Source organism: Sphaerodactylus townsendi, linkage group LG08, assembly GCF_021028975.2.
Source record: "Sphaerodactylus townsendi isolate TG3544 linkage group LG08, MPM_Stown_v2.3, whole genome shotgun sequence".
NCBI classification, from domain to species: Eukaryota; Metazoa; Chordata; class Lepidosauria; order Squamata; family Sphaerodactylidae; genus Sphaerodactylus; species Sphaerodactylus townsendi.
The window spans coordinates 105507281-105521670 of record NC_059432.1 but is presented as its reverse complement, the minus strand read 5'-3'; the positions used below and the strand labels follow the sequence as shown (position 1 = coordinate 105521670).

General features: G+C 47.0%; 1 protein-coding gene across 1 annotated transcript in view; it reads left to right on the top strand.

The window, feature by feature from the left end:
- The window catches only part of LOC125438502 (guanine nucleotide exchange factor DBS-like), a 124206-nt gene that overhangs the window by 17576 nt on the left and 92240 nt on the right, over window positions 1-14390 (top strand). Inside the window, exons 3-4 of the mRNA XM_048506937.1 lie at window positions 3228-3323; window positions 6325-6391. Of these exons, the coding sequence (XP_048362894.1) occupies window positions 3228-3323; window positions 6325-6391 (163 nt within the window). The remainder of the gene's footprint in view (window positions 1-3227; window positions 3324-6324; window positions 6392-14390) is intronic.

The window sequence follows — 14390 nt, the reverse complement described above, 5'->3', positions numbered from 1 at the left end:
AATCCATGAACTGCAGTACCTGGAAGGGATTCACCCAGTTATTAGTCGCCATTGCTATATGGGACCTTCACGTTCAAAGGCAGGATGCCTCTCGGGGAGGCGAGGGCGTGGGGACGGAAAAGCGGACCCGATGAGTAACCCCCCTCTCGGCACACACAAATAATTAGTAACCCACTCGTGGGAACTGGTGAGAACCTGCTGGATCCCACCTCTGGTTGTAAGGCCCCCAGGACTGAATTGCTTAATATTTTGATCCAGTTTGGACAAGCAAATTTAGCGGGCCTTCCTAGGAGACTACCTGTTGAGGTTCCAGGCCTGGAAGTCACATGTTTGAATGGTTATTTAAAGTGACAATTTTATGCCTCAGGGAAATCTAAGATTTCAGTTATGAGGTTATTAAACCTAATCTTCATACTTTACCTGTGTATGCTCAGGGAGTATCCACCCTTGACGTTCCGCTCCCACCTATAGTACACAGGCGCATGCAATTTCTGTACCTTTTTTTTTGTTTGCCTGCAGTGACATTCTCCCCCCACCCCCAACCCACACACACCCTTTACATCTACATCTGCATGTAGCATCCAAAAGAAATGACGATCCTCTGACGATGCCAGCCACAGACGCAGGTGGAACGTCAGGAGAAAATGCTACTGGAACACGGCCATACAACCTGGAAAACCCACAACACCTAATGATCCCGGCCGTGAAAGCCTTTGACAATACAACTTTGAATCTCCCCGCTCAGCCTTTTACATTAATTGCTTAAAAACAGCGGAGGTGGACAGAGGGTAGAAACAACAATTCAACACTTTCCTCAGCAGAGTCGGACAGAGACGAAGCTGTAAAAGTGAGCTTTCTTTCTATTTCTCACACACATGCACACACAAACTCACCAGTTCACAGCACAGGGGATAACTGAATGTTTGCCTTCCAGATTTGTAGCACCATATTTTCACTAAGGGCTCTGAGGTATGCCTTCTCAGCTTCCACAGAGCCCTGGAAATGTGTCATAGGGCGTTTCCCCACTTGCCATGACCCCCCTATGCCGCGCGCTGCTCTCAGCGTACGTCATTTCTGGCCCGCGCCCGGGCTACCCCACGCGCGGGGTAATCAAAAGGCACCGTTTGGAAGAGCGCCAGAAATGACGCACGCTGAGGGGCCACGACAGCGGCAGCGTCGGGGCGGCTGCGTTGTCGTGGCCCCTGTAGTGGGGAGTGCCGGGGGACCCCGCGCTACTTGTCTACAGTAGCGCGCATCTACTGGTAAGTGGGAAACCGCCCATAGTCAGTCACCATTCGGACCATTTACTCTAGAGCAGCCCCACTGGCTTTATTCACCGTATTCCATCTTCGCAGGTGTGGGGTTCAGAAATATTCATTGTTTGCTCGTGCCTAGCGAACATCTGCAAAGAAATGCAGGTCGTGTTCTGTGAAGCAAAGAGCCAGTAAAAGGGTTTCTTTCTCCTGACTCACTGATTATGACATTGCTACAATGCAGCCGTCAAAGCTTGGAATTACTAAATTTAGAGCAGGACGAATTCCAGCAAAGGGGCCATGTGATAATGTTGCAGCCCGGAAGCTTATGACTGGAGTTGGCTCGTACGGATGCCAGGGTGTTCCTCAAAATGTGACGGTGACAAAGCTGTCTGTACTCTGTCTAGGCATCGGAGGCACACACTGGAAGTTCTGATGAATGGTAGAAATGTGCCAAGTGGTGACGGACTAAGAAACTGAGCTTTCAACACATCTTAGCAACCAAAGAAGCAGGCCAGAGAAGGCAGCAGCAGAACTGAGCGAGCCAAGCAGGGGATTCTGGGAAGGGAAGACTTTGGGGAGGGGGGAAACCCAGTGGCGTAGCTGCCACGGGAGGCGGGGTGCACGGGGCCCCAGGCGCACACCACCAGGATCACATGGGGGCCAGAAAATTGCCCCGCCAGGCCCAGCAGAAGCCCAAAGCAGCTTGGAGTTCAGCCGGCTGCAAAGAGCAGCTAGCAGCTGAACTAAAGTGGGGACCACTGGGGGCGGTGCACAGGGGCCATTTTGCCCCTGGTGCCATTTCCCCACCCTACACCACTGGGGTAACCTCAGTGCAGTATAATGCCATAAAGCCCACCATTCTTTGCAGGGAAACTGGTCTCTGTCCAGTGGTGGGATCCAAAAATTTTAGTAACAGGTCCCCATGGTGGTGGGATTCAAACTGTGGCGTAGCGCCAGTGGGGCTGGGCGGGGAACGACGGGGGCGTGGCTGGACATTCCGGGGGCGGGGCATTCCTGGGCGGGGCTGTGGCAAGGACACAGCTACTGTGCCGGTCCTTGGGCAGGAAATGAATGCACGCAGGCGCAGGCTACCACGCACGCCGGTGCACCTCCTGCTAGACTGCTTCAAGTTCTGCGCGCTACTGCTGAGAGGAGGGGCGTAACTGCGGCAAAAATCACGTGGCAAAATCACCAATTAGTAACCCCCTCTCGGCACACACAAATAACTAGTAACCTACTCTCGGGAACCTGTGAGAACCTGCCGGATCCCACCTCTGTCTCCTGGAGATAAATTGCAACAGTGATAGATTTCTTGCTGCCACCAGGAGACGAGTATCCCTAACTGTACTGCCAACCTGGGCTCTAAGCTCACCTTTAGTGTCAGCAATGAGGCTTTTGGATGAATCCTTTATGGTGTAGCAGCCTGATTTTGGGAGGAAAGGTTTTTGTGCAACAATCAAACCAATCACACAGAGAGATTAGGGTTTCAACAAAAGGACTTTTGTCAGTTTGCTGTATGCCTGTGGAATGTTGTTTGCACACAAAACAGAAGGATCTTTAGATTCCGGGGTAATCGAGAGTGTGATTTAGGCACATAGAATCTGCTTTGGGCTGTTGTGAGCAGATCTATAGCATACTAATTGGGCTTCAAACAGATCTGCGTACACACCAACGCCAACACCCTAGCTGTAATGGTTTAATGTGATTCCAAGGCAACATAACTCAAGCTGAATCAGTTATTTATTGATTTCCATATATTTATTTCCCACCCATTGCCAGAGTCTCATGGTCATGTGAATAACCTCACTGCAATGAATATGTACATCGATAATTGATTATTAACCGGTCACATTATACTAGCAGGATTTCAATCGATCTTAGTCGTCCCCAGACATTGGCTGTTTCCAGACTGGTGATTTGCCCTGCGTCGGACTCTCTTGGAAAGTGGGGATTTCCCCCCCTTTCCCACAGGATCGTGGTGCAACGCTTGGGTTTTCCTCAACGTCTTGGTGCTCTTTCCAGAATCACTTTGCTTTAATGTGTTGGGGAAGATCACAGTGAAGCTAGGTTGGCTACCATGTGGGTAGGAAGGCGAGCTCAACAGGAGCCGGGAGAAAGTTTGCCTCAGCTGTCTCATGGACCTCAGAAGACCTCTGAAACTGAGGCAGCATCCCCCTCCACCGCGTGCCAATCTGGTTTGGGGTCCTGCTGAGGATAGAAGCTCTGACTTCTTCAGCCAATAAGTAGCTGTGCTGTCTTGCCCAAAGCATTTCTAGGGATCCTTACCTTTGCAAGCTAAAAATACCATAATATAAAGTATATATACATACCACAGTGTTGTGTAGTGGTTAAGAGCTGGTGGATTCTAATCTGGAGAACAGGGTTTGATCCCCCACTCCTCCACCTGAGTGGCAGAGGCTTATCTGGTGACCCAGCTGTGTTTCCACACTCCTACATTCCTGCTGGGTGACCTTGGGCTAGTCACAGTTCTCTCTGAACTCTCTCAGCCCTACTTGCCTCACAAGGTGTTTTTTGTTGGGGAGAGGAAGGAAAAAGGAGTTTGTAAGCCACCTTGAGTCTTCTTACAGGAGAGAAAGGTAGGGTATAAATACAAACTCTTCTTCTTCTTCTTCTTCTTCTTCTTCTTCTTCTTCTTCTTCTTCTTCTTCTTCTTCTTCTTCTTCTTCTGTTTTCAACTTCTGCTTATTGCCTGAAGAGGTGGAAACTTGTGTTCTCTGAAACAGGCAATAACTACCAGGAAACCTGTTTTATGGATGATTCATCCTATGTGGCAGCTTCATCCTATTCTTCCGTGGACTATTTAAGGATCATATACCTCGCTTTGTTGAGGACAATTTAGTACAATTATTCGGGACGTTTTCCCATTATTTGGATCGCGGTGTATGTTGTTATTAATTCATGTCAGCTGGCTTGCACCTGGCATTAAATATCTCAGGGGCATTCCCAAAAATTGCGATACAACTGATTTAAATACCGGTAAATACAAATAAAATATAGATATTTGGCAGTGGAATTGGAGCAGAATCTAGGGCACGTGGGGGGAGATAAAGGGGTGAATTAGTGGAATCTACCTAGTCTGGGGCAGAGCAAAAATCAGGCTCATTCCACACATGCAGAATAATGCACTTTCAAACTGCTTTCAATGCTCTTTGAAGCTGTGCGGAATGGCAAAATCCACTTGCAAACAGTTGTGAAAGTGGTTTGAAAACGCATTATTTTGCATGTGCGGAAGGGGCCTCAGTTTTGGCCAGTCAGGTGCTGAGCCAGAACAACTCTGCAGATCAAGGGTGGACCCAGGGCAAAACACCGATGACAAGTTAACGGTTAACAGATTCCTGCAAACTCCTGTAAAAGCAGCTGCCCATCCCATCCATCCTATTGGGCCAAAGTATGAACGTTCTGGTCTTTTTTAATGTTGTTGTTATTTTAATTCCGCAAATCTCTGCTTCCCTAAACCAAAATACCCGAGACTCTTAATAAAACTATTGCTGTGATTGTTTCTGGTGGACAGGCATGTTGGTTTGCAGTAGAAGAACAAGATTCGAATCCTCCAGCACCGCAAAAAAAGCAGCAAAATTTCCAGAGTGTAAGTTTTTGAGGGTCAGAGCTTTCTGACATCATAGAAAGGAAGCTTGGACTCTTGAAAGTTTATGCCCTGGAACTCTTGCAAGGCTTTAACGTGCTACTGGACTTGAATACTGCTGCGATTTAAACTCCAGTGCAGTTTAGGCTGCTTCTGCACATGCAGAATAATGTACATACATAAAACCTTTATTAGGCATAAAACGAATATAACAACCAGCATTATCCAGACAGATGTTCCATATATAAAACCACCACAGGTATTATTCCAAGGTTCCTAAAAGGAACCTAGCTACAGAATTTAAAATCACAGAAGAAGAGTTGTTTAGTAGGAACAGAGTATTCCTTAAACTTAGCAGGAAGGAAGGTCAAAAGCCTGGTCCTAGCTTCCTCGTATTTGGGGCAGTTGAGCATTATATGTTCCATGGATTGCACCACTATAATTTGAGTAACAGTGGGGCATCTTCATTTTGCGGAAGTCATCAATTTTAAGAAAACCTCCCTTGGAGTACCAGAACAAAGGGAAGGAATTACAACGAGTCCTTGTGTGCTTAATATCCATCTCAGCTTGGGCTCTGGAGTATACTCAGATAGTCTGCCATCACATTGGTTTTCCGAATTTGATGTTGAAAAAAAAGAAGGGGGAACAGTTACTTCAAGCTAGCTTTGGTCTTGGTAGAACTTGTAGCTCCTGGTCAAGGTAGTCAGCCTTTTTTTTTAGTTGGAAAAAAAAAAGAGTTCGGAAGGAGGTAGCATTTACCAAAAAGACTCCCAGGAGAATCCCAGGAGAAAGTATTTTAATTTCAACTGCCCACCACCACTTAGATCCATGGAGCTGGGGAGGATATGATTGATAAAGCTACCAGTGTCCCAATTAAAGCACAGGCGAACCCAGAACTTAAAGGGTGGCCAGCCAAGCTTTCGTAATCCAGCAGATGTGCTGTCCTCAGCTTCCAAACAGAGTGCAAACATAAGGAATGCAAATGTGGCACTCCGAATATTTTGTATAAGAAGGCTGGATTTCTGATCCTTTCAACCTTTTGGCTCCAAGCATTAATCCACAGGGGGGATCTCCATGAGGGAGCAACTGAGGAATCACCTTTCATGTTAAAAGACTCTAACTGCGTGCAGGGATAAACCTATTGCCTTTCGTAAAGAAAAAAGTTCCCTCCACATCTCCACCACAGTAGCCCTGGCACAAGCTGTCATGGCTAGGTCTCTGTATGTTTATGTATACCCAACAGGTTTTATGATGGAAAACGATTCCTAAATATTTGCAGAACTTGACTTGTTCAACCAATGCACCATCTAACATCCATCACCTTCACTCGGGTTTTATAAATGTTAGCAAATACAACCAACCTTTTAGGATTTAGCAGGGTTGATGGATAAAGAAATTCCGTGGTACAATAATCACTCGCATTTGGATAACAAGGGAATTTGTGAATCCCCTCTTCGCTTCTAGAAAGTAATAACGATCATCTGCAAATAGAAGTAGTGGTTAAGAGTCACATTACCAAAGCTGGGGCAAGGTGAGTTGGACCGATTTTAGATCAGGGGACAGATCATTAATGAACAGATTGAATAACAAGGGGCCAAAACGCCAGCCTTGTTTAACACCTTTAAAGGATTGAATTTTTTGGCGCTAATTTTCCCGATGGGTCGCTACATCTCACTTGAAGGGTGGTATTTGTATATAAAGCCTTGATAAGAGCAAGCAGCCTACCATCGATACCCATTACTGTAAGTTTTTCCCATAAGAGTTCTCTATTCACTGAATCGAATGCCCCTTTGAGATCCAAGAAGGCAACATACAAAGGGGATTTACCCCCTGTTACATACTTGGCTATCATTGTATTCAGAAGAATGGCATGATCTAGTGTAGATTTCCCTTTGATAAACCCAATTTGTTCCGGACCAATGATCTTATTCTCGTTGGCCCATATGGTCAGTTTGTTCGATAGATATTTACAGAATAATGTACATTCAATCCATTTCCACAATTGTTTGAAAGTGGATTCCGCACAGTAAAATCCAGCTTCAAAGTGGATTGAAAATAGATTGAAAGTGTGGAAAGGGTAAGGTGACCAGATTTTTACTACTGAAAAGCGGGGGGCGTGCGCACGCACGCACCCGCATGAGCTCACTGCCTTTTGCGGTGGCGCTCCCCGGTCAGGAAACAGGGAAGCACCCCAGAAGGCATTGCGGCTGCCACAGGACACATCGTGCAAAAGCGTGAGTGTCCCGCGAAAATCGGGACGGCTGGTCACCTTAGGAAAGGGCCTTACATCCCCCCCCTAAAATGATAGCTACATAAACCAATGCATGGAGGTTTCTGCCTGTTTGTTCCATTTACACGGCATGTCTGATGTTTACAGTCGTACGCTCTTACCCCTCAGCATTCTTTGCCTCTCCATTTTTAATCCATACGCTGTTCTTTGGCCAAAAACGTTACTCAACACTCGTGTGTTTGAAAAGCACAAACCTCAAAGTAAGCTCACTGGAACAAATATTGTTGCCAGGTATCGTTTCTCTGAAACATACCAATTGCAAGGTGCAAAATCTGTGTTTATGGTTGCTTGGGCACATGGGGTCCAAACAGCTCTGACCTTAGATTGCCTTCTGGCAAATGGCCGGAGTTTCTTTGTTCTCAGTAGTGATGCCCAGGCTTGGGTTTGTTACTTAGGTTACCTTGGCCTGTACAAACAGCAACCAGCGATGTAGTTGACTGGCTCTGAGCTGTCCGTCATGTGTCTCTGGAGGGTGCAAAGCATTTGCAATGGTTCGTGGTGAGGTCTTGGGATCTGCAGCTTAGAATCATAGAGTTGGAAGAGACCTCAAGGGCCATGCAGTCCAACCCCTTGCCATGCAGGAACACACAATCAAAGCACGCTCGACATATGTTCATCCAGCCTCTGTTTAAGAACCTCCAAAAAAGGAGACTGCACCGCTCTCCAAGACAGTGCATTCTACTGTCGAACAGGACAGTCAGGAAGTTCTTCCTAATGTTTAGGTGGAATCTCTTTTCCTGCACCTTGAATCCATTACTCCGTGTCCTAGTCTCTGTGTCACTTTCAATACTAGAACCAGGGGGCACACACTGAAAATGCTGGGGGGAAGAATTAGGACTAATAAAAGGAAACACTTCTTCACACAACGTGTGATTGGTGTTTGGAATGTGCTGCCACAGGAGGTGGTGATGGCCACTAACCTGGATAGCTTTCAAAGGGGCTTGGACAGATTTATGGAGGAGAAGTCGATTTATGGCTACCAATCTTGATCGTCTTTGATCTGAGATTGCAAATGCCTTAACAGTCCAGGTGCTCGAGAGCAACAGCCGCAGGAGGCCATTGCTTTCACATCCTGCACGTGAGCTCCCAAAGGCAGCTGGTGGGCCACTGCGAGTAGCAGAGAGCTGGACTAGATGGACTCTGGTCTGATCCAGCTGGCTTGTTCTTATGTTCTTATGTTCTTAGTCTCTGTGCCAGCAGAAAACAAGCTTGCTCCCTCTTCAAAATGACATCCCTTCAAATATTTAAACATAGCTACCATGTCCCCCCTTAACCTATGCTTCTCTATTCCATTATCCAAGTCAAAATATTCAAAATATTGAATAGCACTGGGCCCTGGACAGAACCCTGCGGCACCCCACTAGTCACTTCTCTCCACGATGAAGATGAGCCATTGATGAGCACCCTTTGAGTTCGGTCAGTCAACCAATTAGAAATCCGTCTAATAGTAGCATTGTCTAGTCCACGTTTCTCTAGCTTAATTGCGAGAATATTATGGGGCACCTTGTCAAAAGATACTAAAATCATGGTATGCTTGTCCACATGAAGAGCCAAACTGGTTGACGAGGGTCTGTCATTCACTTTGTTCACATGTAAAGAAGCAGGAAGAATCTTACTTCAACAGGAAAACAAACACACTAACATGGTCCAGGAACCAACTAATGCCATGCTTAGCTCAGATAGCGGTGTCAGTTTCGAGTTGGGAAATTCCGGGAAATTTGGGCTTGGAGTCTATAGAGGGATCTCAGCTGGGTCTAAGGCAGCAGTTCTCAACCTGTGGGTCGCGACCCCTTTGGGAGTCGAACGACCCTTTTACAGGGGTCACCTAAGACTCTCTGCGTCAGTGTTCTCCATCTGTAAAAGGGATAAATGTTAGGGTTGGGGGTCACCACAACATGAGGAACTGTATTAAAACGTCACGGCATTAGGAAGGTTGAGGACCACTGGTCTAAGGATATAAGAACATAGAACATAAGAAAGAGCCTTCTGGATCAGACCAGAGTCCATCTAGTCCAGCACTCTGCTACTCGCAGTGGCCCACCAGGTGCCTTTGGGAGCTCATGGAGTCCACTGTCCAAAAGAGCCATTTTCTCCATGGAAGTGGATCACAGTTGGCTGGGGATCAGCCACAATGCCAGATTGGCAACCCTTCGGCAGATAGACGGATAGGTTGCACAAACTGGCTCTTCCAGTGGTGACACAGGATGCGTCTGAATTGAGCAACCTTCGTAACTCTGCTAGCTGGACTTGGTTTGCTCCTAACGCATCCTGCCTGGAATTTTCCAATTAAGTGAAAGGGCCAATGCGCCCTCATAGCATTTAATTCTCAATAAATTGCTCTCCCTCCCAAATCTCTTCCAGGCAGGGAGTGCTGTACTGGAGCAACGGAGTCCAAGAAGGTAATTTGTAGTTTGGAAGTTTGAGGTGTGCAGCTTGTTGCTCCATTTGTAGCAGAGACTGGCTTTTTCTGCAGAGGAAAATGAAGAAAGCAGAAATCAAAAGCAGCTGCCTTTATTCTTTGGGGCAGACTCTATTTTTTCTGCCCCCCACAGGCCCCGCCCCCAGTTGAACTAAGGAAAGTGGGGGCACGGGGGGCGGGGCACCACAGGGGAAGGGAAGGGGTCGGGGCAATTTCCCGCCCCCCAGGTGCGCACCCAGTGCAACACGCACCCTCCTGTCTCCTTGTAGCTCCGCTACTGCTGGGACTGAAGGCAGATCGCACAGAGTCAGTACAGTCAACAAGATGGGACAAGCAATAAACAGAGAAATAGGATTTTGGTTGTTGAACCTACCAGAAGTCTAAAAAACAGAACAGACCAAAGCATTAAGTGTTAACATGATATACTGAATGATGGAAAATTACACAATAGCCAGTAGTATAGACCACAGCCCCTAATAATTCATCAAAGTAACTTTGCGAAGTATTTTGTACACCACTGTCCTATTGACTGTATAGAAAATCCCTCTAGAATAATTCAGTTGCACATAGTTTGTAGAAAGACGTGAGCTGGAAAGGTTTCCCAGAACACAATTTGGGGAGACTTTGTGTACGTGACAGAGCTGATCTTTTTGGTATAAGTATTGTATTTGACAAGATTAAGATAGATTAACTAATCTGTACCCTTATCTTAAATTGGAAAATTTAAGATAAGGGTGTGAATTATTTACTCTGTCTTAATCTTGTCATTTTTTTTCGTGCCTGCCTGAGTCAGTGCCACCCAAACAGTTTTAATCTGCACAGCCAATGAGATATTCAGGGGCCAAATAGAAGCCCTGCTGGGCGGGTGCCACACCTGGGCCACATCCATTTCCTAAAAACATGTGGTGCGGGTCAGGAAAGGCATCACCGGGTGCTATGATGCCCATGAGCACCCTGCTGGAGACCTGTGGTGTAAGATATGGTTAGACCAACAGGCCCGCAAACCATTTGTTGTTTAGCTTATTACCTTTTTACCTCTTGAGAGGGAGGACTATTTTTATTGCCAGCAGCACTTAGGCCCCTTCCACACGGGCCAATAAACGTGGACTAACCACAGGGGGAGAAGGAACTTCGCACGGATCCCGCTCCTAACGCGAGTCCGCTCCGAGTTTTCCCTCCCAACCCGGGTTTTTCAAGAATCATACTATCTGCGATTCTTTCATTTTAACGTGGATTGCAAATTTTTCCCGCCTGCAACCCGCTTTACGTTTGCTGTGCAAAAAGGGCCTCGGATGCCCCGAGCCACGTTTGTGCGCTGCTCTGTTAAAATATCTGTTGCAGCGAGAGTCTTATTTCCACGGTTGCAAAATCAGCTGTTTGCTGCGTAGAGAGGTTTTGCCACATTCTTTTCTGGTATCACTTCTCACAAGGAAGGACCATGAAGTCAGCCTGTGACTCAAGCCCTACTGATGTTGCAGGGGAGTCCTGCGAAATCCCGTTCTTTAGACATGAGTCAGCGGTAACAGCAGCAAAGGCATTGAGACAGGATCTTGGAATTTAAACATTTTAAAACTCTGTGCGTTTCCTCATCTGTTTCATCCTTCCATATTCCAAAAATTCTTGCTTTAAAAAAAAAGAACTCAAATACTTTTGCATTCTCATCTTTCCTGCTTCAAGAGGAAGCAAATTCGCCTCACTTTTTAATTGGCGCAAGCTCTATTGTTTAAAATAGAATATTTGTTAATTGTTCACAAGTAGTCAGGGGTGGGATTCAAAAATTTTAGTAACAGGTTCCCATGGTGGTGGGATTCAACCTGTGGCGCAGCGCCAATGGGGCTGGGCGGGGCACGACGAGGGCGTGGCTGGGCATTCTGTGGGCGGGGCATTCCTGGGCGGGGCTGTGGCAAGGACGCAGGCGCTGCACCGGTCCTTGGGCGGGAAACGAATGCACGCAGGCGCAGGCTGCCATGCACGCCGGTGCATCTCCTGCTAGACTGCTTCAAGTTCTGCGCGCTACTGCTGAGAGGAGGGGCGTTAAGTAACTAAGGCAAAAATCACGTGGCAAAATCACCAATTAGTCACCCCCTCTCGGCACACACAAATAATTAGTAACCTACTCTTGGGAACCTGTGAGAACCTGCTGGATCCCACCTCTTCAAGTAGCCTCATGTAACTGCTTTGAAGACCGAGAAAGCAGTTGAAGGGGATACTGAACGCTTTCCTTGTTTGCCATTTTCCAAATGTAAATATCAACCCCGCCCCCATCTCTGCATCTTCAAAGTTGTTGTTAACTTTGCTAGGGCAAACAATATCTGAACATCTTGTGCTCTCCCCCCCCCCCCCGATAATCTCTGCTTGAAGGATGTCAGCGTTTCCATCAGGAAAGCAGCGCATGAGAAAAGGGATGAGCAAGTGGTAGTTTCGAAACAGGGTATAAAAAACAACTTTTCTTCTTCTTAACTACTGTGCGCTCTGTGCGTTTGGGGTGGGGGGGTGAGGATATAAAATCCTCTGCCCCCGCCCCGGAGCACCCCCCCCCCGTGCCCCCCGGAATGCCCTTGCCATGCTCCCACGTTTTCTCAAGTTTAAAGGGGGTTCTGTTGGGTGCCTTCTACTGTGACACACACTGGATAATGCACTTTCGACCCGCTTTCAAAGCACTTTGCAACTGGACTTTATTATGACCAAAGGCCAACATCCACTTGCAAATAATCGCTAAAGTGCATCGAAAGTAGATTGGAAGTGCACTGTTCAGGAATGTGAAAGTGAGTGTAGACGTTTAATGTAGCCCTGGCCGAGTCCATCTAACACCCCCCCCCCGCCCTTCCCCTGCCAAAAACAAGAGAAAGAGGGGGTTCAGTCCAGTTCACCAGCGTGGTGTAGTGGTTAAGACCAGGCGCACTTTAATCTGGAGAATCGGGTTTGATTCCCTGCTCTGCCACTTGAGCTGTGGGGGCTTATCTGGTGAACCAGATTAGCTTGTGCACCCCAACACATGCCAGCTGGGTGACCTTGGGCTAGTCACAGTGCTTCGGAGCTCTCTCAGCCCCACCCACCTCACAGGGTGTTTGTTGTGGTGGTGGGGGGGGGGGAAGGGAAAGGAGATTGTCAGCCACCTTGAGTCTCCTTACAGGAGAGAAAGGGGGGATATAGATCCAAACTCTTCTTCTTTCTCCCCCTTTTCCTCTGCTGCCGTGGCTTGAGCTGCATTTTCATGGAAGCTGCTTGGGATTTTAGCTCAGATGTCTCCACATCTGTCAACCTGGACACAGTCCTCTGAGTTGGCAGACTGGTATATTTGTAGAACCACACCTGCTCTGCGCCTGCTAGAAATTCCCCTTGCCTGAATTGTTTTCACTTCCTTATTGTTCTCTGCTTTTGTGGGATCAGCCGCCGTTGGAGGGCAGCTGCCTCGACCTGTTTCATTAACAGTGTACTGTATTGTGCAATGAGACCAGTATGACAGAAATCAGTCAGGGAGGCTTTGGGCCCTATGGGTCCTTTCTACAGCTACAAGACTCACATTGCAACGTCGGGAATGTAAAAGCCCACTTCCAGTAAAACTGTGGTTTGAGGACCTCAGAACTCTTATCAATATTGGAACTCTTGGCAGTTAGACAGCAACGGACTCATTTTTAGCTGTTCGGAAACTCTTTATAGAAACTTATGTGTAGATATGCCATGGCGTCGTTGTATTTTTTGTCTGTATGTATGTAGGTCTTTTTTCTTTAAGAAGCAAGCCTTTATTGGCATAGACAACAGTACAACAGTAATAAAAAAACAGATTAAAACAGATTAAAAAGCATATACAATACAGGTCGAAGGAAATCTACTGGCGTTTAGTAATTTCGAGGAGAAAATTTGCCACTATCGTACAGAGAGAAGGATCAGGGTTGTCCAACAAGTAGTGTAATCTAATTAAATCGGGGAGATGGGGTAAATGTAAAGGAGTAAGATTCACATACTTGGGTCTGATTTCCTTGAATCTGAGACAGTGTAGTAATTGGTGGGCCAGAGATTCAACTGAGCCATCGTTGCATGGGCACAATCTTTTAGCTGTTTCTTGCTTATTAAATCTGCCATGTAACAAGGCAGAAGGCATAACATTAAACCTGGCGAGCATTATGGCTCTCCTTTGAACAGGGTTTATTAAGCAATACAGGTAGTGTGCCAAGTGGGTTCAAATGGGAGAGAAAAATACAGGGGGGAGATGTAGGTCTTTTAAAAAAGTTTCCCCCTCTCCCTTTCCCTCTGTTTTTGCTTTGAAGGGAATAAAAATGAATAAAATAAATAAGCATAAGTGGCTTTTATAGATTTTTGTGGTCTGGAGTGTGTGCGTCGAGGGTTATGTGCCGTCAAGTTGCTTCTGCCGTACGGTGACCCTGCGCTATAATGACCTCCAAGCCGGGGCATATGTGCTGCGAAGAAGAAGAAGAAGAAGAGGAGGAGGAGGAGGAGGAGGAGGAGGAGTTTGGATTTATACCCCATCTTTCTCTGGGACTCAAAGGGGCTTACAATCTCCTCCCCCCCAAAAAAAGCCCTGTGAGGTGGGCGGGGCTGAGAGAGCTCCAAAGAACTTTGACTAGCCCAGCTGGGATGTGTTGCCGTGCACATGCTAACCTGGTTCACCAGATAAGCCTCCGCAGCTCAAGTGGCAGAGCGGGGAACCAAACCCGTTTCTCCAGATTAGAGTACGCCTGCTGTTAACCACTACACCATGCTGGCTCTAAATGTCTCAGCGTTGCATTGCAGGCCCTGTGCCTGAACTGCAATGCGGAACTTGGCCTGGACCAGCTTTAAACTGTGGACTCTTCCTCCAAA